Source organism: Rhinolophus sinicus, linkage group LG16, assembly GCF_036562045.2.
Source record: "Rhinolophus sinicus isolate RSC01 linkage group LG16, ASM3656204v1, whole genome shotgun sequence".
Classification (NCBI taxonomy): Eukaryota; Metazoa; Chordata; class Mammalia; order Chiroptera; family Rhinolophidae; genus Rhinolophus; species Rhinolophus sinicus.
Window position 1 is genome coordinate 24,389,861 of NC_133765.1, and position 26,794 is coordinate 24,416,654.

The 26,794-nt window shown below is 48.9% G+C and overlaps 1 protein-coding gene across 2 annotated transcripts in view; it reads right to left on the minus strand.

Moving 5' to 3' along the window:
• The window catches only part of SGSM1 (small G protein signaling modulator 1), an 82,503-nt gene that overhangs the window by 37,247 nt on the left and 18,462 nt on the right, over positions 1–26,794 (minus strand). For both annotated transcript variants that reach the window (XM_074321893.1, XM_074321892.1), the window contains exons 3-12: positions 17,661–17,736; positions 14,825–14,987; positions 12,582–12,734; positions 9,652–9,719; positions 9,214–9,359; positions 8,952–9,083; positions 6,194–6,318; positions 5,021–5,088; positions 3,746–3,909; positions 3,450–3,582 (exon numbers count right to left, since the gene is read on the minus strand). In XM_074321893.1, coding sequence (XP_074177994.1) covers positions 3,450–3,582; positions 3,746–3,909; positions 5,021–5,088; positions 6,194–6,318; positions 8,952–9,083; positions 9,214–9,359; positions 9,652–9,719; positions 12,582–12,734; positions 14,825–14,987; positions 17,661–17,736 — 1,228 coding nt within the window. The remainder of the gene's footprint in view (positions 1–3,449; positions 3,583–3,745; positions 3,910–5,020; positions 5,089–6,193; positions 6,319–8,951; positions 9,084–9,213; positions 9,360–9,651; positions 9,720–12,581; positions 12,735–14,824; positions 14,988–17,660; positions 17,737–26,794) is intronic.

Genomic DNA, 26,794 nt, shown 5'->3' on the forward strand with positions numbered 1-26,794 from the left:
AGCCCCAATGTCAACAGTGCCAAGGTTGAGAAACCCTGTGCTAGGCCAGCACTGTCCAATGGGAATACAATATAAGCCACATGCATAAGTTAAAATTTCCTAGTAGCCACACTGAAAAGGTAAAAAGAAACAGGTGAAATCAATCTCAACAATACACTCATATGGTCTCTTTAACCCAATATATCCACAATGTTATCATTTTAACATATCATCAGTATAAAAGTAGTGATATTTTACATTCTTTTTCTTGTACCAAGTCTTCAAAACCCCAGGTGTGTCTTCCACACTCACAGCACAACTAGTCCTTAGTCCTCAACTTGGACTAGGTGCTTCGGAAGCACACGTGGCGGGCGCTCACCCGCCACACCGGACATGCAGAGGCAGTCACAGCCACAAAGCCGCCTGAAAATGCCCTTCTCCAACGGTGAAATCTAAATGTTTTAGAACTTGTCTTTGCCTCCTCTGTGCACAAGGGGCAGGTAAAAAACCCAGGGGTGAAGACAGGGGTCAGACGATACTGAAAGGGAGTTTAGAACCATGTGTGGCCACACGTTCCCTCCCACAGGGGGACACTTTTCTCTCTTATCACTGAAGGTAGGCATCTGTCTGCACACTTTTTCTTAAAGGGTCAAATAGTAAATATTTCTGGCTTTCTGGGCCATACGGTCTCTGTCACAATGATTCCACCACACTGTTGTGGCATGAAAGCAGCCACAGATAGCACATAAATGAATGGGTGTGGCCCTATTTCAATAAAACTTTATTTACAAAAAACAGGCAGTGGGCCAAAGTGGCCCATAAGAAGGGGTCTGCCGAGTTCTGATTTAGTTGCTTCTCCAGAAAGGATTTCATGTCTCTAACAGATAAAAAGCATAAGGTTTTTTTGTTTTTTTTTTAAACTCTGTGTGACTCAGGCCCCCGAAAAAAATCAACCAAGAATGGGGTCACCATGTCCACATGGGCTCAACCTGACCTAGAAGATGAAGAGAGTGAAACCAGAATGTCCTCATCTCACCAAACAATCTGCATGGAGTGGTGGGTGAGAAGCACATTCTCTGGAGCCAGACCACCTGGGTTCAATTTCCAGCCATGCCAAGGATTCGCTGTGCAACCCTGGGCCAGTTTCTTAACCTTTCTGTGCCTTAGTTTCCTCCTCTGAAAAACAGAGGATGCTGATGCCAATGGTCCCTGCCTGGGAGGGCTGTGGGGGGCTTGACACACAGTGACACTCAATACAGGATATCTACCACTGCTCACTAAACATTTGTCACTTGTCCCGGTAGGTGTTTCTGATGTATCATCACACTGACTTCTCACAATATGATCCTGGGTGGGGGGTGCTCTTACCCCCATTTTACACAAACGGAAATGAGGGCTGGAGCGAACAAGTCACGTGGCCACATTGCTGTGGCCGAGTTGAACGCTGTGATGTTTTCTTTTCTCTAAACCAGCGGTTCTCAACCTGGAGGCAATTTGCCTCCTGAGGACTCTTGGCAATGCCTGGAGACATTTCTGGGGAGGGGGTGGATTTGCTACTTGGCATCTAGTGGAGGGAGACCAGGGACACTGCTCAACATCCCACAATGCACAGGACAGCCCCTGTCACAAAGAACGGTTCCATGTACCCTCTACATGGTCAGTAGTGCCGAGACCGGAAAGCCCATTCTAAATAACCTAACTTAGCGGGGTTTTCTGCAAATCCAGTCAGGACTCAAGTGCACGTAGTTTATTCAGGAGGTATTCCCAAGAAGCACAGGTAGGGAGAGGTGAAGTGAGATGGGAAGGGGAGGCTGAGAGTGAAGCGTTAGTTACGGCTGTGGGCAATTGGCGTTCCATCTCCTGGGAGACTTCGGAGCAATGCACATTTCAGTCTTCTCGCTGCAGGGTGGGGGAGCTGGGGCACTGATACCCCACCTCTCTCAGTCACTGGCTCAGGGCTGCTCAGGGAGCATTCATTCCCTGACACTTCTAATGTGCCCCACCCATGGGCAGGAGGACCCTGGTGGCTGGAGAAACCCCTCAGGCATAGAGACCCTGAGGCTGGCAGTGGGGCTGCGTGCACAGAGGGGTGTGGGTGGGCATAGCTAGCGTCTGTTCCACTGGCACATGCAGAGAGCCACAAGAGGCTAACATTGATATTCCTCAAATAAGGGACATCCAGCACCCAGCCTGGCTCCCAGCAGGAGCCTCCAAGTAATTTGTTGGAGGAAGAGCCCTTGTGGAGAGAGTTTTCTGGAAGGTGGCCACAGGGCATCTGGTCCTCTCTGATGAATCAGCTGTCTGGTGGGGCGGTGTGAGCTGTGGTGCTGAGGCTGGGATGGCTCCAGACCCTGATCTGGGTGGGAACAGATGTAGTAATGAACAGTTCAGGACACTCTGTGGCTCTTAATGATGCCGGAAATGGCCATGAAGAAACATACGGGTGAAAACACACTAAATGTGGTTTTAAGCCACGTAGGACCTTACTGCCAAGCCTGCCCCACACCCTGGATCCGACTCAGCGATGGATGAGAGATGGAGCCTTAAGTGGCCTGGTATGGTTAGTCCATCCTTTCTGGGAGGACATTTGTTTTCGAAAGAACCTCTTTGCTGCCGAGCTGAGGTCACTTAAGCAAAGAGAGGCTCAGCCATTGTCTGTCAAATGGGATCGATTGATGGGGCCACAGAGAGGGTTAAATAAAATGAGGTTAATAGAAAGAACCTGTAACTTAATACCGATTTAACAGACATCCCTACAGTGCTTAATAAATGCAGCCTCCTTCCATGAACTTTTCAGATATGAATTCACTCAATCCTCCTGGTAACGATGATCTAAGAGCAGCAGCCTCCGTTCGCTAAGCGCGTGTTTCCCGGCAGTCACCAGGCGAATTGCTGGACACCTATTGTCATCGGGCGTGCTAGAGCTTAGTGCTTCGTGTCCTCTCTGCTGTTCTGACTACCATTTATTGAGGACCTACTGTGTGCGAGGCCTTATTCTATGGGCTTTACACTGATCACTTCCACTCGGTCATTGAATCCTTACAACAGTATGTCGAAGGACAATAACAACAACAAAACAGCAGCTAACATCTGTGTGTTCTCTCTGTGCCAAATGCCTTATTTCACGTAATCCTCACAAGAGCCCTATGAAATAGCTGTCATCGACATCCCCATTTTACAGGTGATGAAACTGAGGCACAGAGGGTTGAAATGACTTGCCCAAATTCAACCAGGATTCCAGAGCCCATGTCACTGCCCCTACCCACCCCCCCTGCCACCCCCCGGCCAGCCGCAGCGTTATCAGCTAAGTAGAGAGTGGTTATTTGTTCTCACTTGGGGGGAAACCGAGGCCGCCAAGACACACACTTCCTGATTTCAGGTCTCTCTGCCAGTCGCACAATCTACACCTCTTGTCTTCTTGTTCCAAATGCCTGGGTCGTTTCCAGGGGCCCCGGGACCGGGCAGCTTACCGAATTCAGACTGCAGGCTGGGGTAGACGATGCGGAACACGTAATCTGTGGCCTCGTCGTCTTCCTTGTCTGAAGACGTGGACTCGGAGGAACCCTGAGGGCTTCGCTTGCGCAGTTTGGGAAATACTTTGCCCTGAAAGAACATGTCCCAATGCACGGTGCCTGGGATGCACCCGTCCCCCAACCTGAACAGCCCAAGGGGCTTGATGGGGTGTGCCTGAGCCCGGGAAGCCACACAGGGCCCAGGGGCAGGAGTGATCACTCCCCATTGCTGACCCCCACCCACCATCACTCACCTTTCCCCGCTGAGACCAGAGTGGCGGGTCCAGCTGCCCATGAGGGAGCAACCCGTTCTCCAGGCAGGAGAGGAACTGCAGGAGGTGCCCTCCCTTGGGGAAGTGGAAGGGCGGCCTCTGGATCCCGTCCTGGCTGACCAACACCACCGTCCCGCCACTGTCCACTGTCACCACGACCGGCCACAGAAAACCCAGCAGGAAGTCACTACGAGGCACAGGGACGGGGCCCTCCCGGCCAACCTCCCACCCCCAGGTATGCTGAGCCAGACCCATGGACTTGCTCCAGGGCTCTGGGAAAGGCCTGGGCAGAAGGCCAAGGGCAGGTTTTACCTCCCCCGAGTCCCTTTCATCCCACCTGCCATCATCGTTGACTGGGAACTGTAGGACACAGTCAAGAAGAGTGTGGTTTTGTCTCCCTGCAGCCACCCACCAAAGGAAAACAATGCCCCCAAGCACACGCTACAAATCTACCTGACCTATCTCCGTATGGAGGCTTTCAGACCTACACCTTCTCAGGGCAGAAGCTGACTGTGGCTAGCATGTATTGAGCACATACTGTACATAAGTACAGCATCTTAAAGGCACCATCTTATTGTAGTACTCAAAATTTGAGGCATATATATTATTGCCTATTTTACAAATGATAAAACCGAGGCTCAGAGAGGGTATGTAACTTTTCCAGGGTCACACAGCTGGTAAGTGGCAGGGCCTGGAGCTGAACCCAGGTCTATCTCATCAAACAAGGTTCATGTTTTATACCTGGGTGGGTCACAGATCCCTTGCTGTCCAAAACAGGATGGCCCTCTGCTTTTCGTGGGGAACTCTAGTTATTAACCCCAGAGCTGCACAGCCCTGACTTTGGAGTAATTAAGATGTGGGTTCGAGTCCAGGCTCTGGGGCTTACAGGCTGTGTGTCTCTGTGCCAAGCTGCTTCCTCACTTCTGAGCTTGGGATGACGGAGCCCCTATCGCTGGGTTGTTGTGACGATTAAATAACAGACATGTAAATACTTAGAACCACGCTTGGCACATCATAAGCGTTCAGTAAGTATCAGCGACTAACATCCTGGGTTTGATGCTTTTGATGCTGAGCCCTTAGCAGTCGTCATTTGATTCTCTCAGCAACCCCATGAGTAGGTGCTGTTTTTACAGGTGGGAAAACTGAGACTCAGAGAGATGAAGTCAACTGTCTGAGGCTGCACAGAAAATAATGGGGAGGGGCAGGCAGGGAATCCGGGTGGAACGCCCAGCCCCGCGCTCCCCCTGCAGGCCCTACCTTGCTGGTGGCAATGCAGGTAGACAATCTCCTCCAGGCGGATGGTCATGGCATAGTCCCAGTAGACACTGGAAAGCGAGGGAAGGTTAGGTTTGCAGGATGCCTGCCCACCTCATCGTGGTGAAGAGCCCAGAAGGCCAGAAGACCACACCCATGGGCTCCTCTACCCTTCTCACCAGGACCCACTTGTCCCCAACATCTGTATCAGTCTTCCCAGCCTCTAACTCCCTTTCTTCTGGTCCCAGCACCCCAATTTTCCAAGGAATCCCCCTCACTTACCCCCAGACCACGTGGCTGAGGCTGACCCCACACACCAGTGCACTTCAGGACCAGGAATGGCCACCTGACCCAGGCCTGGCCAATCAGCATATTCCACTGTTTTGGCCACAGTGATTGGTTCAGGGATGGTTCCACGACACAAGCAGAACCAATGAGTTTCAATTATAGGCTTTATGTTAGATTTACTGGGAAAGACATGCTCCTTTCCGCTAGGAGAATAGCGGTAAGAATAACAGAAGTCTGGAGATGTAGGGGGCCATGACAAGAAAAAGGCTGCCTGAGAATGGGGTCAACAGTCAGGGACGCAGAGCCAAGAGATGGCAAGAGTCCAGGTCTTCATCATTTGATTCCCTGGATCTAGTCCTGCCTGAGGCCACTGCCCCAAGATTTTTCAGTTCATGGGAGCAAATGCTTAAGTCAGCCTGAGTCTGGTTTTCTATTACCCGTATCTAAGATCCTTGACTAACTCAGACTCTATCTCCAGGCCACCACGTGTCCTCGGGCAGGAGTTAGAAGAGCCACTCCAGAGCCTTGATTTCACAGGTGCCAGCAGTGTGACTTGAGGCTTCTATGAGCCTCAGGTTTCTCCTCCGTGATGGGAAAGGTGGCAGCAGATGGGGGAGTATTTGCCGTTTGTGGGCTTATGAGATCTTTGTTAAGATTTCTCTCTGGGTGGTGTCTTGGCCAGGGCTCTGCCTGATTCCCACACCCTAAGATTCTTCCAGTTGGTTTCTGGATCCTCCCAAGTCCTTGGATTACCCCTGAGGCCAGAGTCGCAGGGAAGCTGAGCCAAGCAGCCGTAACAACCAGAGGGAGCATCAGACAGGCACAGGGCAACGGGGACAGGGGACACATTTCCCCGTGCCAGTGGGAGGGGAGGGACCTGCGCCCTACCTCTTCTCGTAGTCTAGGTCGCCCACAGACCCGTTCATCAGCTGGTTGGGCGTCCACTTCAAGGTCATGACGTCAGCCGTCTGGTGCAGGGACAGGTACCCCGGGACAGCCTCCATGTCATCCCTCTGCAGAGAGAGGAGGACTCAGGCCTGGTCGTAGTGCCAGAGTCACAGCGGAGGTGGGCCCCGGCCCATGTGACTCAAGGACACATGACCAGAACCAAGAGGTTGGGTCATTCCCTCCAAGGCCATGGCCATTTGAAAGACCCTGAAGCTCCTTCCAGGTAGGCACGCTAAGCAAAGTCATTTACGGCCAACCACCCAGGATGGGTTCTACGGATCCAGCTGTGAAAGCCGCCCACCTCCAGCACTTTCCCACTCAGACTTCCCTTCTGAGGTCCTGGGGCATTGCTGCAAGCGGGGGGTGGGGTGTGGGGAGTGGGAGGGGTTATTTAAAACCAGGAAGGGGCTCTGTCCCTCTCAACACCACCCTTTACAAAACAGAAGGCATTTATATGCCATCTTTTTGGCCAGTATTAAGGCAGAAAGACATGGCAGCTGAAATCTACGTCCCCTTCCCGGACATTAAACAGAAGCCCCTTCCCCAATAGCCCCACCATATTCCCGCCCAGCAGCCTGACTCCCTGCCTTCCCAAATTTGCCTGCAGAGCTTCTCACCTGCTCTGTTTAACCCCAAGTGAGGGGTGGTTGAGGGGAGTGTCTCCAAGCCTCACCCATAGAGTAGGCAGTCCCTCTAGCACCTCAACAACACGTGGAGACAGACAACTAACCTTTACTGAGCATTCAGACTGTAGCAAACACGGCTCAGCACCACACACATGGTCTCAACTGAACCACCCAAGCCTGCAACCCCATGAGGGAGCATGAGTGCAGTCTTTCACCAATTCTAAAACGCCGATTTGTTTTTCAAAGTTGAATGTACCTGAAATGGGGCTGCATCTTACAACCAGCAGCATCTCACCATTGTGACGTAGTTGTCATTGCCTGATCTCGTGCAAACTCGGTCACAGCCGTTCATATTGTCACTTCAATTAAGTTCTGTGTGTGGTGGTTACATCATATGAGGGATACAGGTGCTATTTGAAATGTCTTCAGGAAGATTAGACTGTGCATGATTCAGCTTTGAATGGAAACATTACTGTGCAGGTAGGAAGGCTGGGGACCGAGCAAGGGAGCACTGATGTGATATTCACCACTGCAGGGGTGTCCACAATTCCAGATTTGCTTGCAAATCAACAACCAAGTGCAATGGCTGCAAGAAATGCTGTGCCTCCCATGCTCTGGATCAGAGGTCAGAAACTTTTTCAGTAAATGGCCAGATAGGGAACATTGTTGGCTCTGCAAGGCACACAGGCTCAATTGCAACCACTTAACGCTGCCATTGTGGCGTGAAAGCAGCCAATATGTAAACACACGGGCACAGCTATGTTCCAGGAAAACGTTATTTCTGAATACAGGTGAAGGGCTGCATTTGGCCCATGGGCTAGAGTTTGTCGACCATTTTTCTTGATGTAACAGAAAATTGTATTTGGTGGGAAAATAAAGAGATCAATGACTTGAGTCAAAAAGTGAAACAGAAGATTGCACCCTAAAATGTGAAGAAGTTTTAGGATTATCTCAACTAATATATTGCAATTATATTTTCCCTTGCGTGTACTTATATGAGTAATGTATGATAGGAAAGAAAAACGCTATATCCAAATATGTCTCAAAGAGTTCTTTCAAAAAGCGTAAAATAAAATTTTCAAGTGATAAAGCACTGCATCTAATTTAATTGCATGTTTTATTTCCTGATGGTTATATTAAAAAATGATGCCTATTAAATTCATGGCTTCTTAGTTCTGAGGAAATAGGATCTTGTACCCATTGTGACGCAGACAGTGAGGCTCAGAGGGAGAAGTGACTTGCTCCGTGTCACCCAGTGATTGAAACTGTGACCACAGAGCTGCAATAGCTAATAGCTCTCTCTCTTCTCCCCAGCTGAGCCCAAACACCACGCTTATCCAAATGGTCCTGGGGAGGGGACAGCAAAGGAGATATTCCATGACGGTAGGGGCTTCACATGCCTTGCTCACCACCCATCCTGCGACCTGGTCCAGAGCTGGTGCATAGAGGGTGACGGGCAAGTGGCACAGACTCTGGCACTGGCCGGCCTGAAGTCCAATCACAAACCTGCCCCTTACCCTGCCTGTATGGGCCTCCATGTTATTATCTATGCTAGCAGTCCCTGCCGCAAGTGGTTGTGGTGAGGTTTAAAAGAGCTGATACCATTACAAGCCCTTCACACAGGGCCTGACACATAGGAAGTGCTTACTATATATTGACCATGAAGACATGCATCGCGATATCCTGAGCATCTAGTGCACAGCAGGTTCACTATAAATGTTTGCAGAATGAGTGAGCAACAAGAGCACAGATGAAAAGATGGCTGGGTGGTCAGGTGGACGGACAGATAGACTGGAAAATAAATGGACAAATGGATGGATGGAAACACTGGCATATGGATATATGGATGGATGGATGGATGGATGGATGGATGGATGGATGAATGACTAGAAGGAAATACTGGCACATAGATGAATGAATGGATAGGATATTGGCAGATGAATGAATGGATGGGTGAGCGGGTGGACGGCTGGATGAGGAAAGGAGGAGCCACCTGGGACCAGAGGGAGCGCCTCCTCTGTAAGCTGGATCTAAGCCCCCGTGGCAGATCAGGGCCCACGATGAACTCTCACCGGCTGAACCAGAACGTTGTTCTTGCCGTAGAGCAGGGTGGCCCGGGAGTTCTGGTGCAGGGACTCCACATAGTCACGCGCGGAGAGCGAGGGCCGGTCGTCCATGCTGCCACTCGAATGCCTCTTCTGGATCTGGCAGTGTGAGGGGAGGCAAAGGATGAGGCCCGGAGTGACCTCAAGGCCCCACTCCGTTCCCCGCCCCCACACCACGTCCGAAACACAGCCTAACTCCCCATAGGGCCCCACTGTCCACCCCACTCACACAGAGGGCGGGACGCTTGGTGGGTGAGTCCTGCCGCAGGTGCGAGCTGTGGATACGGTGCCTCTGGACGAGCTCGTCGGCCGAGGGGTCGGTCCAGAAGTGATCTGCCGTCTTCATCTTGGTGTACTCCAGGGCACAGGGCCCCACTGCCGAGCAGATGGGAGCTGGCATTCCATAGCCCCCGAAAGACCGCCCTCCCGTCTATTACCAGCTGGGCCACCCATCTCACCACCCCTCCACTCTAGCCAGCTAGGGTGCCCCAGGGTCCTGCTAAGGAGAAGCCAGCACAAGGGCCTGGAAGCCAGAGACAGGGAACAGGTAAGCTTTGATGGGTGGCTGGGGGGAGGCTGGGGGGGGGGGGTGAGAGGGGCTCTAAGGGGGTGCCCCATGAGCCAAGACCAGAGATTCAGAGGAAGCTCAGAGAACTGGATCACTTACCCAACAAGGACGCAAGAATGGGGCCATCCACAGGGTCCATGAGGAGAGCTTCCTTCTCATAGTATTTACTGGCAAGAGAGGAAAGGACATGCAGGCTTGGATGGTGGTCAGCAGAGGGCGCACAAGCCACTGTGGCCTTGTGGTTAAGGGCAGACTGGATTCAATCTTCCTCCTGTCACCCATTTTACCTGTGAGTCTCAGCTGCCCCGTCTGTAAAATGGGCATAATAATCATATATCTCATAGGGCTGGTGGAAGGACTTTTCAGAGAGACAATGGATGTAAGGCGCTTAGCATGGTGCTCTGCACATAACTGCTTAATACGTGGCTATGATAAAGCCTTAATGAGGTGGAAAGCGGCTGAGGCCTGGCTGGTTCTGTCTGCTTCTACTGCATCTTCCATTTCAGACAGGAAGTCATTTAGAGGCACAGATGATGTCTGCCCTTATTATTGAGGCGATAAAATGCTTCTTAGCTATGGTTGTCCCCACAGGCTATATCCTGTGCAGATAACTAATGTGGACAACGCTGGCCTGGCACACTCAAAACCGCCCCCTGGCTTCTGACTCTTCAAATAACATGTGACGCCATCAACACTGCAGTGTTCGTACTGAGCGTTTTCGGTTTTTGTTTGAGTCGTTGTGTAGCGGTTTCCAATTCTTTGCAAACCTCATCCAGTCTAGAGACTACCAAAATTTCAGAGTGGGAAAGGACCTTGTTCTGACCTCTCGAGGGATCTCAGGCCCAGAGAGGGTGAGTGACTGGCTGGAGGCCACACAGCAGGTGGATGCAGGCATGAGCTACACCCAGCTGGCTCAGCTTTTCCCATCCTATAGCTGGGGGTGAAGGACACAGGATCTGGAGTCAGACAGGCTGAGTGGGAGTCCAGTGCGGCCATTCCCTCCCTCGCTGTGTGCCCCAGGACAGGTGACCACCCTCTCTGAGCTTCACTGCAAAATGGGAAGAATGACAACTCATCTGCCCAGGCTGTTGGGAGGAATACATGTTGACCTGCACGTATAGCAACAGCACAGACTCTGACACCAGGAAGTTCTCAATAAATGATGGCAACACTGTTGTAATTTTAGCCCAAAGAAATCTTCTCTCAACCAGAATATTGGCTGAGGCAGACCTGACATGCCCTGGGTGCGCTCAACATCATGTTTACTCATTTTGGTGTCAGACCTGAAGGTAATACTCCAAGACACTTTCCATTCCACCATTCCATTTCCCTTCCCAAAATCAGCAGTTACATGACCACAAACCTTGGAAATGCTGCCTTGAAAAAGAGCAGGGAGGGTTAGAAGGTACCCGAGGGAGTTTTGTTAGGGTGACGAATTTCCTTCGAACAGTTTTGCATCCTGAGTGTGGTGGTGGTTACATGAAACTATGTATGTGTCAACATTTCATAGAACGACATAGCAAGAAGAATGAGTATGTAAAAACTGGTGAAATCCAAAGCAAGTTTGTAGTTAACAGTATTGAAGCAACTTCTTGCTCTGAGACGTGTGCTCTGGTTATATAGGATGTTATCAATGAGGGGAGGCAAGAGCTCTCTGCACTAATGTCGCAGCTTCTATAGAAATCTAAAATGTAAAACAAAAAGTTTAATGATGCAACAGCAGGTTGGCATTGCTGCTCAAATGATGAATAATTCCTTTCGACTGACTTGTTCCGCAGAATTACACAGGTCATACCCTGAAGGTAATAATGTCAGAGGCCCTGGACCCGTAAAGGGCAGGGGGCAGAGACATGCTACAATGTACAAGAAGGTTAGGAGATGAACTGCAGCCCCAGAAACTGGATTTCTTTCCGTTCCTCTCCCGCCTCAAGGCCTTAGCACCTGCTGTTCCTGCTGCTGAGAACACTCTTCCCCACCCCCTTCACCTGGTTGAATGCCTACACACCCTTCAAATGGAAGCTTCACTGTCACGTCTCCCAGGACACTTTCCCTGACCCACCTGTCTCGGAACGCTCATCGCATATTATCACAATCACTATGTGCCTGTTCTCCCTGCTCCAATGTGAGCTTCATGAGGGGAAGGACTGTGCTCTGTACTTTCACACATATTTTCCTAGTAAACAGGCAAAGAATAAAAGATAATTATAATACCCACTGTGTGTGAAAATGTGGTCAAACAGGCCCTTTCATATATCAAAAGATGGGGAGATTCTCAAATATTTCTCTCTCTCTCTCTCTCTCTCTCTCTCTCTCTCTCTGGCTCGGAAGTAGTGCTGGTCAGGAGAAGTCTCATATTGTAGATTCTGCAGTGTCTCCCCACTGCTCTTGGCGTGACATCCAAGCCCTTTAACATGACAGGTAAGACCAACGTATCCCCAACATCTAGGTTATGGCACATAGTAGATGCTCATTAAATACTTACTGGATGAATGAGTGAATGCATGGATGCATGATTGCCAAGAGGATTCATGCTATAAAACCTTTACATCAGGGAACTCTGAGCTAGGAGAGAAAATGTAGAGTATCACTAAGCACTTCCAAGATGCTGGAACTAACGTGCTAACTCCCCTTCTCATCTCTTCTCCAGAGCGGCAGCAATCCCCATCCCATTTACCAAAAGAGAAATCAGCGACACAGAGGAGCTAAGTGATTGTCCTATGGCCACATGGGAGTAGCCTGTGAGCTTAATTCACGGTACAGGGAAGATTACCGAGACCTCAAAATCCTCATATCGTACTCTAAATGTGAAGACCCTGCATTGCTATTAAACACCTGAGTATTCCCAAGGTTCTAAGCTAGGCTAGTTCTGATTCAAATATTCAGAAGACCTTTATGTAATCACTTTCAAATCAAGTGCACATCGAGGGGGAAAAGATAAAGTGGCTTTGCGCAAGAGGGTGCAATTCCCAAGGCTGCCAGCAGGTGGAGGCAGAGCGTACCCAGGGGTCTGTCTGCTCTTTCCAGCTCACCTGCTGTTTTCCACAAGGTAATGAACAATTTTGTCCAGGACCTTCTCAAACAAAGCGGTGCGGATCCATAGGTGTTTGATGGCGAGTGGGGACAGGTTAGGCAGCTTTGGCAGCTTCCGCACATTCTCCTGGAGGCCCTGGATCTGGTTTCGCCTTCAAGACCAGTAAAGGAGGAGAAAAGATATTCGCAAGAGGAAATCTAACAGGACCAATATGCAAATGGCAAAAATGTTCAACCTCCCTAGGAAATGAAGAAATGACAAACTAAAACAACAAGAAACTATATTGCCCCTGACAAATGGGTAAAGAGTTGAAAAAACTAACAATACCCAGTGAACGTGAAGATGTGGTAAAACAATTTCACACACTGTTGAGGGGCAAGCCAGAATCTCATACTGATACCTCTCTCTCTCTCTCTCTCTGTCTCTGTCTCTCAGATTATACAGACCCTTCAGTGGCTCCGCACTGCCCTTCAGGAGCAAGCTTTCAAACACTACAGGCAGGGACGCTCCACGAGCCTCCTCTTTCTTTCCACCTCTCCATCCATTCCCTTTATCACTCTCCTTTCTGCCCCCATAAGCTGGGCAGACGGCGACATCTGCAGATCCCTGAGGCCACTAGACTCACATCTGAGGACTCTCCATGAACTGCTGCTTCCTGCTTGCCCTCGCCACCCCATTCCCAACTGATCCCTTCTTTCTTTGTAGGTCTCAGCCAGGGCATCCCCTCCTGCAGGAAGCCCTCGCGGACCAGCCAGAGCTGGGAAGAAGCCCCTCTTCTGTGGCCCCCTCAGACTCTGCAGCATAACTTCCTGCTCACTTTTCTGTTTTCCCCTCCATACTGTGACCTTGAGGGCATGGACTAAGCGATTTGATTACTATTTTTTTTAATAAAATAACTTCCTGAGGGCCTACCACACGGCAGGCATGGGCCCTCTTCATGTCTATCTGCAGGGCCCAGCCCAGGGCCTGGCATAGAGCAGGGGCTCAGTACGTATGCTCACGGATGAGTGACTGCGTGAACGAATGAATGGCTTTCCCTTACACATGGCACGGGCATCTCTAATTCCTCATTAGCAAGTCATTGCCAATATCACGGAAGGCCTGTGGAAATCCCTCCCTTTAAGACGTTATCAGCAACACCTGGGAATTTAGCAGATGGACTGGAAGGCACCTGGGACCCAGGTGGCAGAGGAGTCGGCTACCATATGGGGATTAGCAATGCCAAGTCCAAAGCCTTGCCCATGTGCAGTTCTGACCAATAGCCCTGCACAGGCAGGGCCTGCGGGTCAAGGAAAGGGCCGTTTCTCATCCAGGGAAGTGGAGTGATCACCCAAGGCAGAGGAGGCAAACACAGGGCAGGCACTCTCTCCCTTCCCTTGCCTGGTGCAGACATGGCTAATCAATCCACGCACTCTTTCCCAAGAAGCCCAATCATAGCTCCAGATCTTTCCTAACAGGGTCCTCTGTGCAGCCACCAGCAGAACCCTATCTACCATCTCCGACCAGGTTCCAGACCGGGGGTTTGGCTGTGTGGTCAGGACTCTGGGAGCGGCTCTGGTGAGAGGCGCTCATGTACACACACACTCAGGTCGTGAGCCTCCCCGTAACACATACAATTGCCCAAAAAGCCCAGCGAGTGAAGCTGCCTCTCCCCTTCAGTGGTTGCCTCTATGTGAGTTTTAACCAGAGGCCCACGTGGACAGAGACCAGATTGATTCTATTAAACGTTGGTCTTCCTACATTTAGGGCAGGACTTGGCTTATAAGAGGCACTTATTCACGTGACACTGTTTCTTTGGCATTTACCATGTGCTAGGCTCTCTCAGACGCTGGGGACCTAATGGGGAATAACACACATGTAGTCACCTGTCTTTATAGAGATCAGAGTCAAGAAGGGGAGAGATACAACAATCAAGTAAACAGTAAACAAATAAATAAAACTAATGACAGATGGTGATAACAATTGGAAAATAAACAGAGTGACACGGAAGAGAAATGGGGTGAGGGTTGAAATTTACACTCAGCTAGGGAAAGGCCTGCATGATGATGAGGAACCAGCCATGAAGACCAGTGGTGTGAAGCAGGGAAACGGTACAGCACGTGCAAAGGCCCTGCAGTGGGAAAGAGTCGGGCGGGTCTGGGGAGCAGAAAGGAGAGTGGAGAGAGTTCTGGGAGGCAGGGGCTCTTGCAGCGCCCACGGAGGGGCCTGGGCTGTCCTCCAGGGGGCGTGCTCTGCACTCACGCGCTCTCAATCAGCTGCTCCAGGTCCTGCACCTTGCGGCTCAGCTCGTCCGCCGGCGGGAAGCTCTTGCCCACCTTCATGAAGAGAGCCGCGATCTTGTTGCTACGCAGGAAGCCGGCCGCCCGCCGCCGCAGCCCATGCAGGACGCACGCCTCCACAGCCGCTGTGGGGACACACGCGTCAGCTGGCCCTGCCCTGCCCACGCTCCCCGGCACCCAGCCCAGCCGGAGCTTCTGTCACACAGCGGCGCCTTGGAGAGCTGGGCTCCCCGGAATCACAAATCTGTGACAGCGTCACAGGCAAAAGCATGTCTTCCTCTCCCCCTTCCTCCCCCTCAAAAGGAAACAAGAGAGCCTAGTGGTTAATCCACACTCGCCACCCAAGGTCACATTGTCTTTGTTCACATCTCTCCCAGGCCCTACCCTGCTGTGTGACTTGGGCAATTACTTGCCCTCCCTGAGCCTCAGTTTCCTCCGAGTGAAAGGGGGACAGTATGAACACAAACCTCATAAGGTTGCTGTCTGGATGAGGTGGAAAACCTTCATGGGAAGCACTTAGCACACGGCTGGGTACACAGCGAGTGCTTTCTGAATGTTACATGTTCCTCCTGTTAATGGGGGAAGGGAGACTGGACAGAAGGACTTTCCACTTTCACTGGGTTAAAGAATCACATCGTCCTCATCACTATTCTGATTCCAGCAACAGCTGACATGATGGGTCTCGTTCAAGCTCGACCACAGGGAAGAAAGGAAAACCATCTCCATTTTTCAGATGTGGAAACATGAGGCTGGAGAGGTGAAGTAACTTATCCAGGGACCCCCCCCCCCCAGCCATGAAGTGACAAAGCTGGGATTCAAACCCAGGTCTGAGCCCAAGGTTTGCTCACAACACTCATGCCTCCACAAAGGACTCGAAGGGAAGAGGATTCAGTCATCCTTTTCCCATTTCTGTGTTTCCACTGGAGGCCCTGCCCAGCTCTGGGTTGTAGCCTGGGCTCTGCCACTCACTTGCTGTGTGACTTCAGACAATTCACTTTCCCTCTCTGGGCCTCAGTGGTCCCTTCTGGAGACAGGCCCTGTGCAGGCCATTCTGAAGGCCCCTATTTCAGTTCTGGTACTTTGGATAGCTCTCTGTTACGCACCTTCTTACCTCCTGTCTCACACAGAAGCCTGGCAGCTCACTCTGCTGTGCAATAGGCACCTAGTCAGTGTTGATGAGTTTATGGGAAGACCTACTCCTTCTTGAGCACCTGCGGTGTGTCAGCCCTGTGTTAGAGGTTGGCCTCACCTAGTCCTTGTTATCAAACCTGGGGAGTGAGCATTCTAGTTCTTGTCACCTCCCGGAAGAGTCGGCCCGCACGCCCAGGGCCAAGAGCCCAGCCAAGGGTATGTTATGTGCAAGAAGAGACACTGAGAAGTTCTGGTTTAACTGTGTGTCTTGGTGTTTTATTAACAATGGCTTGGTTTGGAAAGAATGTCCACATATTGCCTAATCTGCCCATGGAATTAATTTTTTCTGGCTGAGGATCTCTCAAATACCTTCATTTGTGCTTCCATACCCAGTATTTCCATTGTTTATGTTGAAATAAGTTAATCATTCAGGCTTTGTACACGTTGTTTCATTCTTTCTGAAAATGGCTCACAGGAACCACTGATAAACGGTTAGGAACCTCAGATAAATGAAACCTCAAGAAGGTACTTTAGGCCCCATTTAGTACCATCAAATTTCTCTCATCCAAAAACCTTGATCAGAGTTAGAGAATTACTAAGATTTTTACCACTTCCTCTAAGTCTTTAATTGGTAGGAATGTTAGCAAGTCCTGAACTGGACATGCATATTATTTTATTTGCAAAGGAAACTGTTCAGGAGAAAAAGCTTGGGTACATGCATTTAAATATTCACATATATTTAAATAAACACATTTCACTTTTAAAAAATTAGATCTTGCCAAGGTCACCCATCAAAAAAATGGCAGAGGTGGGATTTGAACCCAGGTCAGCCTGGCTGCCAAGGGGTTGAACTGCCAGCAGCAGGGTCTGAGGTCAGGGCGTGTGCTCAGCATGTTGCAGGCCCACGCATGGTGTCCCCAGCCATCTGGACGGAAGCTGGTGGGCTTCTCCACAGAGCCAAGATCGCGAGAGGGGAATTATAGCACGTCCTTCACGATGAGACATTCCAGTCATGACATAAAAAGCTTTTCGGGGAGAAAGATAGAAACACGCCCACTTATATGTGCACACTGATTATGAGCTGAATCCTGACTTCAGGGCCATGGAAAACACACGTCCCTAACCACTGTGAAAGTGCAGTAAAAACCTGGCAGCGCAGTTATTTCCGGAACTTCGTGAGCAGAGCTGGTTCAAGGCGAGAAGCCTGAGTCACGCTCTGAGCCCGGTCCTGCCTCCTTTGCTGAGCCAGCTGGGCTGCGATCCCTCAGGATGTGTTGATAGATCTTAATTCCCTATTTTTTTTAAGTCCCCATCTATCCTCTCCCTTTATTTGGCAACAGCCGTAGGCAGAGGGAGGAAAGGCTGTGGAACCCATTCCTCAGAGGCAAAACCACTGCCGCCTGGGGGAGGGTCACGGATGGGAGCCAGTCCTTCCAGCGTGAACCACATTCACCTCTCCATGGGGTACAGAGGTCACGCTTAGTTTCTTCTTTAGACTTTTCTATATTTCCAAAGTCTCTAATGAAGTCCCCTTGGAATCTGAAAATAACTTCAGTTACGAAGCAAAAAAAAAATGACGCGAACACCTCCGCACATACGCCCCACTGCCCCGAGGGAGCCCACAGAAAAAGAAGCCAGTCCTCCAGGCCCCGGGGCCACAGACTCACCACAGAAGGAGATGATGTGGCTGCTGTCTTCGTGAACAAATTTCCGCGTGACGGCCTCCTCCATGATCTGCTTCACCTGGAAGGGAAGGCAGCTGGAGAGGGCACCCTAATGCAACTCAGGGGACATTCTAACAACTACTTTCCTTGCACACCCTCCTCACTGCATCTTCTGTAGGTCCAAGGCCTATGCCTGGGACAGCACCACACACATTTTTCAGGCTCTTTGCATGGCCGGCTCTCAGGTGTCACACAGAATGTCATCTTCCCTGACCACATTAGCTAAGGCAGGCCTCTCCCCACCTCCCCCATCCCCGACTACAGCTCCCCTGTTATGAAGTACTTACACTATGCCTGTCCTATGTGCTTGTTTACTGTCTGTCTCCCTCCTCTAGAATATACATTCCCCGAGGGCATGGCCTCGCCTGCCTCGTTCACTGCTGCATCCAGGGAGCCTAGAAGAGTGCCTGGTGCACAGTAGGTGCTCAATAAATACTTTCTAAATGACTGAATGCATGAAAGAATAAGTGAAACAGGTATGTAAAAGAATCAGGAGGGTGTCCTGTGAAAACTCAGCCCTGGAGTCTGGCAGACCTGGGTTCCAAACCCCGAGCGGGCACCTACCAGCTGGATGTGTCATCTTCTTTTGGGAAATGGAGGCCCAGCAAGGCGAAGCCACTTGCCCAAAGAAGTGGAGCTGGCCCAGAGTGGAGACGGAATTCCAGCCCGGATCTGACTTCCAGGCTGTGTGCTTTTCCTACCATACTCGACTACCATACTCAACAAATATTTCTCGAGCATCTCTGATGTGCTAGGCATGGGAGACTCGGCCCTGGAAGGGCCACGGTGACCCTGCTCACGGAGGTGACCCTGTGGTGGCCTGAACACCACCCTGCTCTGCTCGATTCTGGACCTCACTCTGCGGGAGTCACTGTGGGGCTTTAGCAAAGTGTGTCTTCTCTGGGACTCAGTTTCCCCACTTGAGGTTGAGGAGGTCAGAATAGATGATCTCAAGGGCCGGACTCAGCTCTACAACAGTGTGGCTGTGATGTGAGCACACAGTGGGGCTGTGAAGGGAGCACACAGTGGGGCTGTGATGTGAGCACACAGTGGGGCTGTGAAGGGAGCACACAGTGGGGCTGTGAAGGGAGCACACAGTGTGGTTGTGATGCGAGCACACAGTGGGGCTGTGATGTGAGCACACAGTGGGGCTGTGATGTGAGCACACAGTGTGGCTGTGATGTGAGCACACAGTGTGGCTGTGATGTGAGCACACAGTGGGGCTGTGATGTGAGCACACAGTGTGATGTGAAGGGAGCAATGTCCTGCATCCCCACCCCCACCCCAACAGGCCCCCACTCCCTTCTGGGCTGCCCTGTGGGCCATTCAGACACAGCCATGCCAGCACATCAGAGCACCCATCTGAGAGCACCCTCAAGCTGTAAATTCCCCTCTCTCCCTTCTGGTTCCTTCTCCTTCCTGGAGGGGAAGACAAACCTCGGAGCATCCCCTGGCCACATTCTCAGGAAAAACATACGGCCGTGCCCGCCCCAGGGCTGGCACAGCAAGTCAGCACTCTCCCTGTGAACAGCTGCTGACCTCTGAGCTCAGCCAGCTGCAAGCTGGGCTTGGCTAGCAGCAATTCTAAGCCTGAAAACTATCCAGCCATGCCTGTGGAATGAGCCCATTTTACAGATGTAAGAACTGAGGAGCAGGGAGGCAGACTGGCCCACCCACGGCCACACAGCCAGGATGCAGCAGAGCTGGAACTCTAACTTATAACAGTGTTTTCCTTCTTGGCTTCAGCTACCATATCCTGGTCCCTCTAACTACTAGCTGTGTTTCCTCAGGCAAGTCACGTCATCTCTCTGAACCTTAGTCTTCTCACTGGGTCAAGGTTCATAGGAGTAGCATCTGCCTCGCGGGCTGTGGAGGACTGGACAAGGTCATGCGCACCACAGGCTGAGCACAGAGCCTGGCGCACAGTGTGCCTGCAATAAATATTAGCTGCGTGCATGCTTCACCTGCCAAGAACCTCACCTGGGCTCCTTTACCATTATTCTGGTCCCGGGTGAAACATGACCTGTTTTGGGAGATTAAATTGCCCTGCTGGGCTTCCTACAATGGCTGCTTTTACAACCCCGATCAGATTTATAATTTCTTTTTCGTCAACATCTGTCCTTCCTGCCGGGCTGTGGGCCCCATAAAGCTGAGCGTTCTGTGTCTCCCTGCTTTATAGCTCTGGTTTTGGCACATCGTAGGTGCTCAATAAAGTTCTTTTTGAGGAATGAATGGCTTAAAGCAGGGGTGTCCAAACTTTTTTCAACGTTTTTCACCAAGGGCCATATGCGGTAAAATACACAAACAGCCGGGCCACTCACTTGAAGTGAAGTACGTATCGCCTCACCGGGTTTATTTAAGGAAACTAAATGTATTTTTGGAATTTGCTGCGGGCCAACTAACAATGGATCGAAGGCCACAGTTTGAACCCCCCCTGGCTTAAAGGATCACGATCAACTTCGGCTTTGGTAGAATATTTTAATGGAAAGAATGTTTTCTTGTCTCCATAACTGTGGGTAAACAGAACAGCAACATTATTATCCTGATTTGTCAGGGGAGGAAGCAAAGGTACAGAGAGATGGCGTAAACGTGCCCAGGCTCAAACAGCTGGTGAGTGGAGTCAGGGCTTAAATCCAAGTTTGCCTGACTCCAGGGGCTGAGCTCTGTCTATAACAGGCCATTAGTCCACATGGTCTCAAAGCATTTGCCCACCCCTCTCCGCTCCCCAGGGACCTAACCCTCTCTTTCCTTTGCTCCCCTGAGGCAGGATACGGTGATGCTGGCCTATAACCCAGGGTCTGAGAACCTGTCAGAAGGGGGCGGCTAAGCATCCAGACCCAGATATCCTTTGAGAACAGAGGGGTGGAGAGAGTGGGTTCAGGCTGAGTAGTGGACGGTGGTGGACTGTCTGGAAGGTATGATGGGAGGGGGTGGAATCCAGGCAGCTGAGTCGAGAGCACTTTCAGAGAAGCATAATTAAGAGCTAAGACTTTGGGGCCAGACAGGCCTGGTTCAAATCCTGACTCAGCCACTTACTAGCTGTAGGACCTTGGGTGAATTCCTTTACCTACCAACGACTAAAAAATCAGTAAAATATGTTGGTTCTGTCATCAAAATACACCCAGAGTCGAACCATTTCTCATTCCCTCCACTGGCCCCTCTCTGAACCCAGTGAGGTCCAAGGCATAAAGCTGGACCTGGTCCAAGTCCTATCTGTCACCCAGTCTTCTCTCTGGTCCAAGTCACATCTCTCCGGGGTCAACACAGCAACCTGTCACTTGTCTGCCTGCATCCACCTCCTAGAGGCTCATCTTAACACAGCCAGAGGATCTGGTTGAAAGATATGTCAAAAGAGCAACCAGACAGAAGATCAATAAGGAAACCGAGGACTTGGAATACATTATAGACCAATTAGACCCAACAGACATACAGAACCCTCCCCACCAGCAGCAGAATACACTTCTTCTCAAGTGTACACGGGACATTCTTTAGGCTAGAGCATGTGTTAGGACACAAAACAGGTCTTAACAAATTTAAAAGGACTCAAATCATACAAGACCTTTTCTGATCACAATGAAATGAAACTAGGAATCAACAGCATAAGTAGAAATTAAACAACACCCTCTTAAAAAACAACAATGGGTCAAACAAGAAATCACAAGAGAAATTAGCAAACGTCATGAGACAAACGTAAATGAAAACACAACATATCAAAATCTACGGGGATCCAATGAGAGCAGTGCTAAGAAGGAAATTTATAGCTTGAAATGCTTATATTAAAAGGAGAAGATCCCAAATCAACAATCTTTATGCCTTAAGGAACTATAAAAAAAGAACTAAACCCAAAGCTTGGGAGAAGGAAGGAAAAAATAAGCATTAGAGCAGAGATAAACAAAATAAAAAATAAAAAAAACAATAGAAAAAAAATGAACAAAATCAAGAGCTGGTTCTTCTAAAAGATCAACAAAATGGACAAACCTTTAAGCTAGACTAAGAAAAGAGAGAAGACTCAAAAAACTAAAATCAGAGTTGAAAGAGGATACATTACCACCAATGACACAGAAATAAGAAGGATTATAAGAGAATGCTATAAAAATTGCATGCCAATTAATTAAATAGCCTAGTAGATAAAATAGATACATTTCTAAAATACACAATCCAACAAAATCTGAACAGACGAGGAAGTAGCAAGGAGACTGAATCCATAATCTAAAACCTCCCACTAGAGAAAAGCTCAGGACCAGATAGCTTCACTGGTGAATTTTGCCAAACAGGTAAAGAATCACACCAATCCTTCCTAAACTCTTAAAACAAAACAAAACAAAAAAAAAAAAACTGAAGAGGAGGGAATACTTTCAAACTGATTCTATGAGCTCAACATTACCTTGAACCCAAAGCCAGACAAGACACTACACAAAAAACTACAGACGAATATCTACAATGAATATTCATGCAAAAATTCTCAACAAAATATTAGCAAACAATATTTAGCAGCATATTAAAAGGACCATAACCAAGTGGGATTTATTGCTAAAATGCAAGGATGGTTCAACATACAAAAATCAATGTAACCCATTGCACTAACATAGTGAAGATAAAAATATTAATACAATATCATCTCAGTTGATCAGAAAAAGGATTTGACAAAACTCAACATCCTTTCATCATGAAAACATTCACCAAACTAGGAACGAAGATTATATGTGAAAAACCCAGAGGTACCATCATATTCAAAGGTGAAAGACTGAAAGCTTTCCTTTAAATTCAGGACAAGACAAAGATGTCTGCTCTCACCTATTTTATTTAGCATTGGAAGTCCTAGCCAGATAAATTAGGCCAGAAAAAGAAATAAAAGGCATGCAAATTGGAAAGGAAGAAGTAAAATGATCTCTGTTTGCAGATGACATGATCTTATATACACAGAGAGTGCCAAAAAAATGTATACACATGTTAAGAAAGGAAAAAACTATTAAATTGTAATAATATATACCGATAACAAAGATGAATACAAGTCACGTTTGACATCTGCAATGACAAGAGGTGCTCAAAGTGGTTACCATCAGCATCCAGACACTTCTGATTATGGCGAACTACTGCTTGAGCAACGTTGACCATCGCTTAAAATATGTATACACTTTTTTGGCACCCCCGGTAGAAAACCCTAAAGATCACACACACACACACACACACACACACACACGTTAGAACTAATAAGCAAAGTCAGTAAAGTTTCAAGGTACAAAATCAACACATGAAAATCAGCTGTGTTTGTAAACACTAACAGTGAACAGTCTGAAGAGGAAGTGTTTAAAAATTCCATATACAATCGCATAAAAAAGTAAAATACTGAGGAATAAATTAATCAAGGAGGTGAAAGACATGTATACTGAAAACTACAAAACATTGCTGAAAGAAATTTAAAAAGACACAAATTAATGGAAAGGCATCCCACGTGTTCATGCATTGGAAGACTATGGTTAAAATGTCAATACGACCCAAAGCAATCTACAGACTTAGTGTAATTCCTATCAAAATCCCAACAGCGTTTGTTTTCTGTTCGTTTTTTTCAGAAATGAAAAATCTATCCTAAAATTCATATGAAATCTCAAAGACCCTGAATAGGCAAAACAATCTCAAAAAGAAGAACAAAAGCTGGAGTTCTCAACCTTCCTGATTTCAAAACTTATTACAAAACTACAATAATCAAAACAGTGTGACACCGGCATAAAGACAGATATATGACAAATGGAACAGAACAGAGAACCCGGGAATAAACTGTCACATTTGTGATCAAGTTATTTCTAAAGACCATTCAATGAGGAAAGGACAGTGTTTTCTGAAAACAGTATTGGGAAAACTGGATATCCAGATACAAAAGAATGAAGTTGGACCCTTACTTTATACCACATACAGAATCAGCTCAAAATGGATCAAAGACCTAAATGAGTGTTTAAAATGATAAAAATCCTAGAAGAAAATATAGGGGGAAAACTTCATAATGTTGGATTTGACAATGATTTCTTGGAAATGACACCAACAGCAAAGGCGACAAAAGTAAAAATAGATGAATTAATTGGTAGATGAACTAATTGGGCTACATCAAAATAAAAAAGTCCTGTGCATCAAAGGGCACATAAACAGAATGAAAAAGACAACTCACGGAATTGGAGACGATATCTGCAAACCTGATAAGGTTTAATGTCCAGAATACACGAAGAATTCTCACAACTCAACAAGAACAAAAAACAACCTGATTAAAAAATGGGCAAAGGACTTGAATAGACAGGCCAATGGCCAACAAGCAAATGAAGACGTCTAACATCACTAATCATTAGGCGAATGCAAGTCAAAACCACAGTGAGGGACCACCTCCCACCCAGCTATTGTCAGAAAACAAAATAACAAGTGTTGGTGGGAATGGGGAAGAGCCTTTGTGCACGCTTAGTGGGGATGTCGAATGGTGCGGCTGCTATGGAAATAGGATGGCAGCTCCTCAAAAAACAAAACAGAGATTTACCATATAATCTAGCGGTTCCACTCTGGGCATCTACCCAACAGAATGGGAAGCAGAGCGCTGAGAGGTATTTGGACAACCACGTTCACGGCAGCAGTACTCACAACAGCCAGTAGGTGGAGGCAGCACACGTGTCCATAGATGAAGGAAAACATAATACAACAAATGGGGGTCTAGTCGTACCATGGAATGGTATTCGGCCTTAAAAAGGAAAGAAATCATAACCCATGCCACCGCGTGGATGAACCTTGAGCACATCACGCTAAGTGAAAGAGCCAGTCACCAAGAGACAAAGACTTACATGAGGTCCCTAAAGTGGTCAGTCAAATTCAGAGAGACAGAGAGTAGAACGGTGGCTGCCAGGGGCTGGGGGCAGGGGAGAAAGGGGAATTCTATTTCATGGAATTATTTTTTAATGGATATAGAGTTTCAGTTTTGCAAGACGAGAAGAGTTCTGGACATCCGCTCCTGAACAATACGCCTGACGTAACACTACGGAACTTAAAAATGGCTAAGAAGGAAAATTTCACGTTCGGTGTATTTTACCACAATTTTAAAAGGTGGGTATGCCATGTGTTAATGTGGTATATATACATGAATGTTTCCCAGTTAGAAAAGGAAAACAGGTAAGTCAGACCACATCCCTCTTTTGCTCAGAACCCTCCTGTGGCCTCGATCTCACCTGGAGGGGCACAGTCCACGGGGCGCTGCGCGGCCTGGACCTCTGCTGACCTGGCCTCCTCCCTCGCTGTTCCCACCACTCACTCCACAAGTCCACACAGCGCTTCTCCTTACTGGGTACCCAATGCAGTGAGCACAGGCCCACCTCACGGCCTTTGCACTGGCTGCTCCCTTCCCTGGAATGCTCTTTCCCCAGAAATCTCCATGGTTCGTTCCACTCTCCATTCAAATGTCACCTTCCTTCCTCACCCTATTTCAAAGAGCAACCCCCACCCCATGCAACACTCAACACACGCCTTTCTGCTTATTTGTCTCCAGAGGGCTTCACTGTCACCTCTAACACGGGATGCAGTTGGGTTATTTGTTCTTCGCATCTCTGACGTCATGGACCTGTATGCTCTGTGACGTCAGGAATTCCATGTCCATCATTCACTGCCCCAGTCTCAAGACCTAGAAGAGCACGTGGCACGCAGCAGGCACTCAAGGAGTATCTGCTGGATGAATGCATACCTCCTAGGGTGAGGTTTAAATGAGGCGATAGAGGTAAAGCACACGGAATGTGCTCAACGAATAGCATTTTAGTAATGACGATGAAGACACCTCTGCTGCCCTGAGACCAGTCACATCTGGTCCGTGCATCCCTCTTCCCTGCTCACCAGACACATTTATGCACGTAAAATCAGGGTAAAAAGAAACAAGAAAATTCACCTTGCAAGGAGGGGGTCTTGGGAACCCTGATTTATAGCTGGTTGGTCAGAAGTACAGGTGACAAGGTGAGGTTTGCAATTGGCATCTGCAGGGGGCGGGAGCCCTTAACCTGACCTGTGGGATCTGAGATGTCTCCAGGTAGATAGTGTCAGAATTGAGTTAAAATGTAGGACACCAGCTGGGGTCGGAAGTTTGCTTGATGTGTTGTAAACCTACACATCTGGTGTCAGATGTACTGTGTGGCAGTAGTGTGAGAATTAAGGAGAAACGCACAGAAGGAGGATTGCCCCAACTCACTGACCCTGCACAAGAAAGGCTGGCACCACCGGGCTGGTTCACTTCGCAGCTCCCGCAGACAGAACGGCCCCTGAGTCACAGAACAGGGACAGTTCTCGGGGTGAGTGCCAACGTGGCTGACCACCCCACACAGGGCCAGCTCCTTCCAGTGGCCACCCCTGTCTTAAGCAGACTATAGCCCTCCTGCCAACATCTTCCTGTTCCTTGGAGGTGGCTCTGCCACCTGCCCATGACCTTCTCCATGGTGAGCACAGAGACCGCCAGGCCCCATATGATCCATCCATGAAAGGAAGCTGAGCTTCCTCAGGACGCAGGGAAAATCCCCCAGCTTAATTTCTGGCTCTGGTACAAACTAATAGGTACTCTCAGGCTGGCCCCACCCCTCAGGGTCTCAGTTTACCTTCCTGGCCTCAAAGACTTGCCCAGCACTCACTTTCGAGGATGCCCCAGCCTCCGTCCATTCCTTTCCCTTGTCACTCGTCCTGCTCTTCTTTTGGATCCTGCAAACTGTCACCTCCCTCAGTGTTATGGGTTAAATTGTGTCCGTCCCCCCCACCATTTCATAGGTTGAAATTCTAACCCCTAGCACCTCAGAATGAGATTGTACACAGAGATGATTAGGTTAAAATGAGATCATCAGAGTGGGCCCCACTCTGATATGACAGGTGTCCTTATGAGAAGAGGACATGTGAACACAGATAGTTATAGAGGGAAGACTCTGTGAAGACAGGGGGAGAAGATGGTCATCTACAAGCCAAGGAGAGAGGCCTGGAACAGATCCTTGCTTCTGTTGGGTTCTGGAGGGTTGAGGGATGGAAAGAGGGCTTTATGGTTTGAGGGTGGGGAAAGGAGGAATTTGGAGCAAGGGACTACAGGA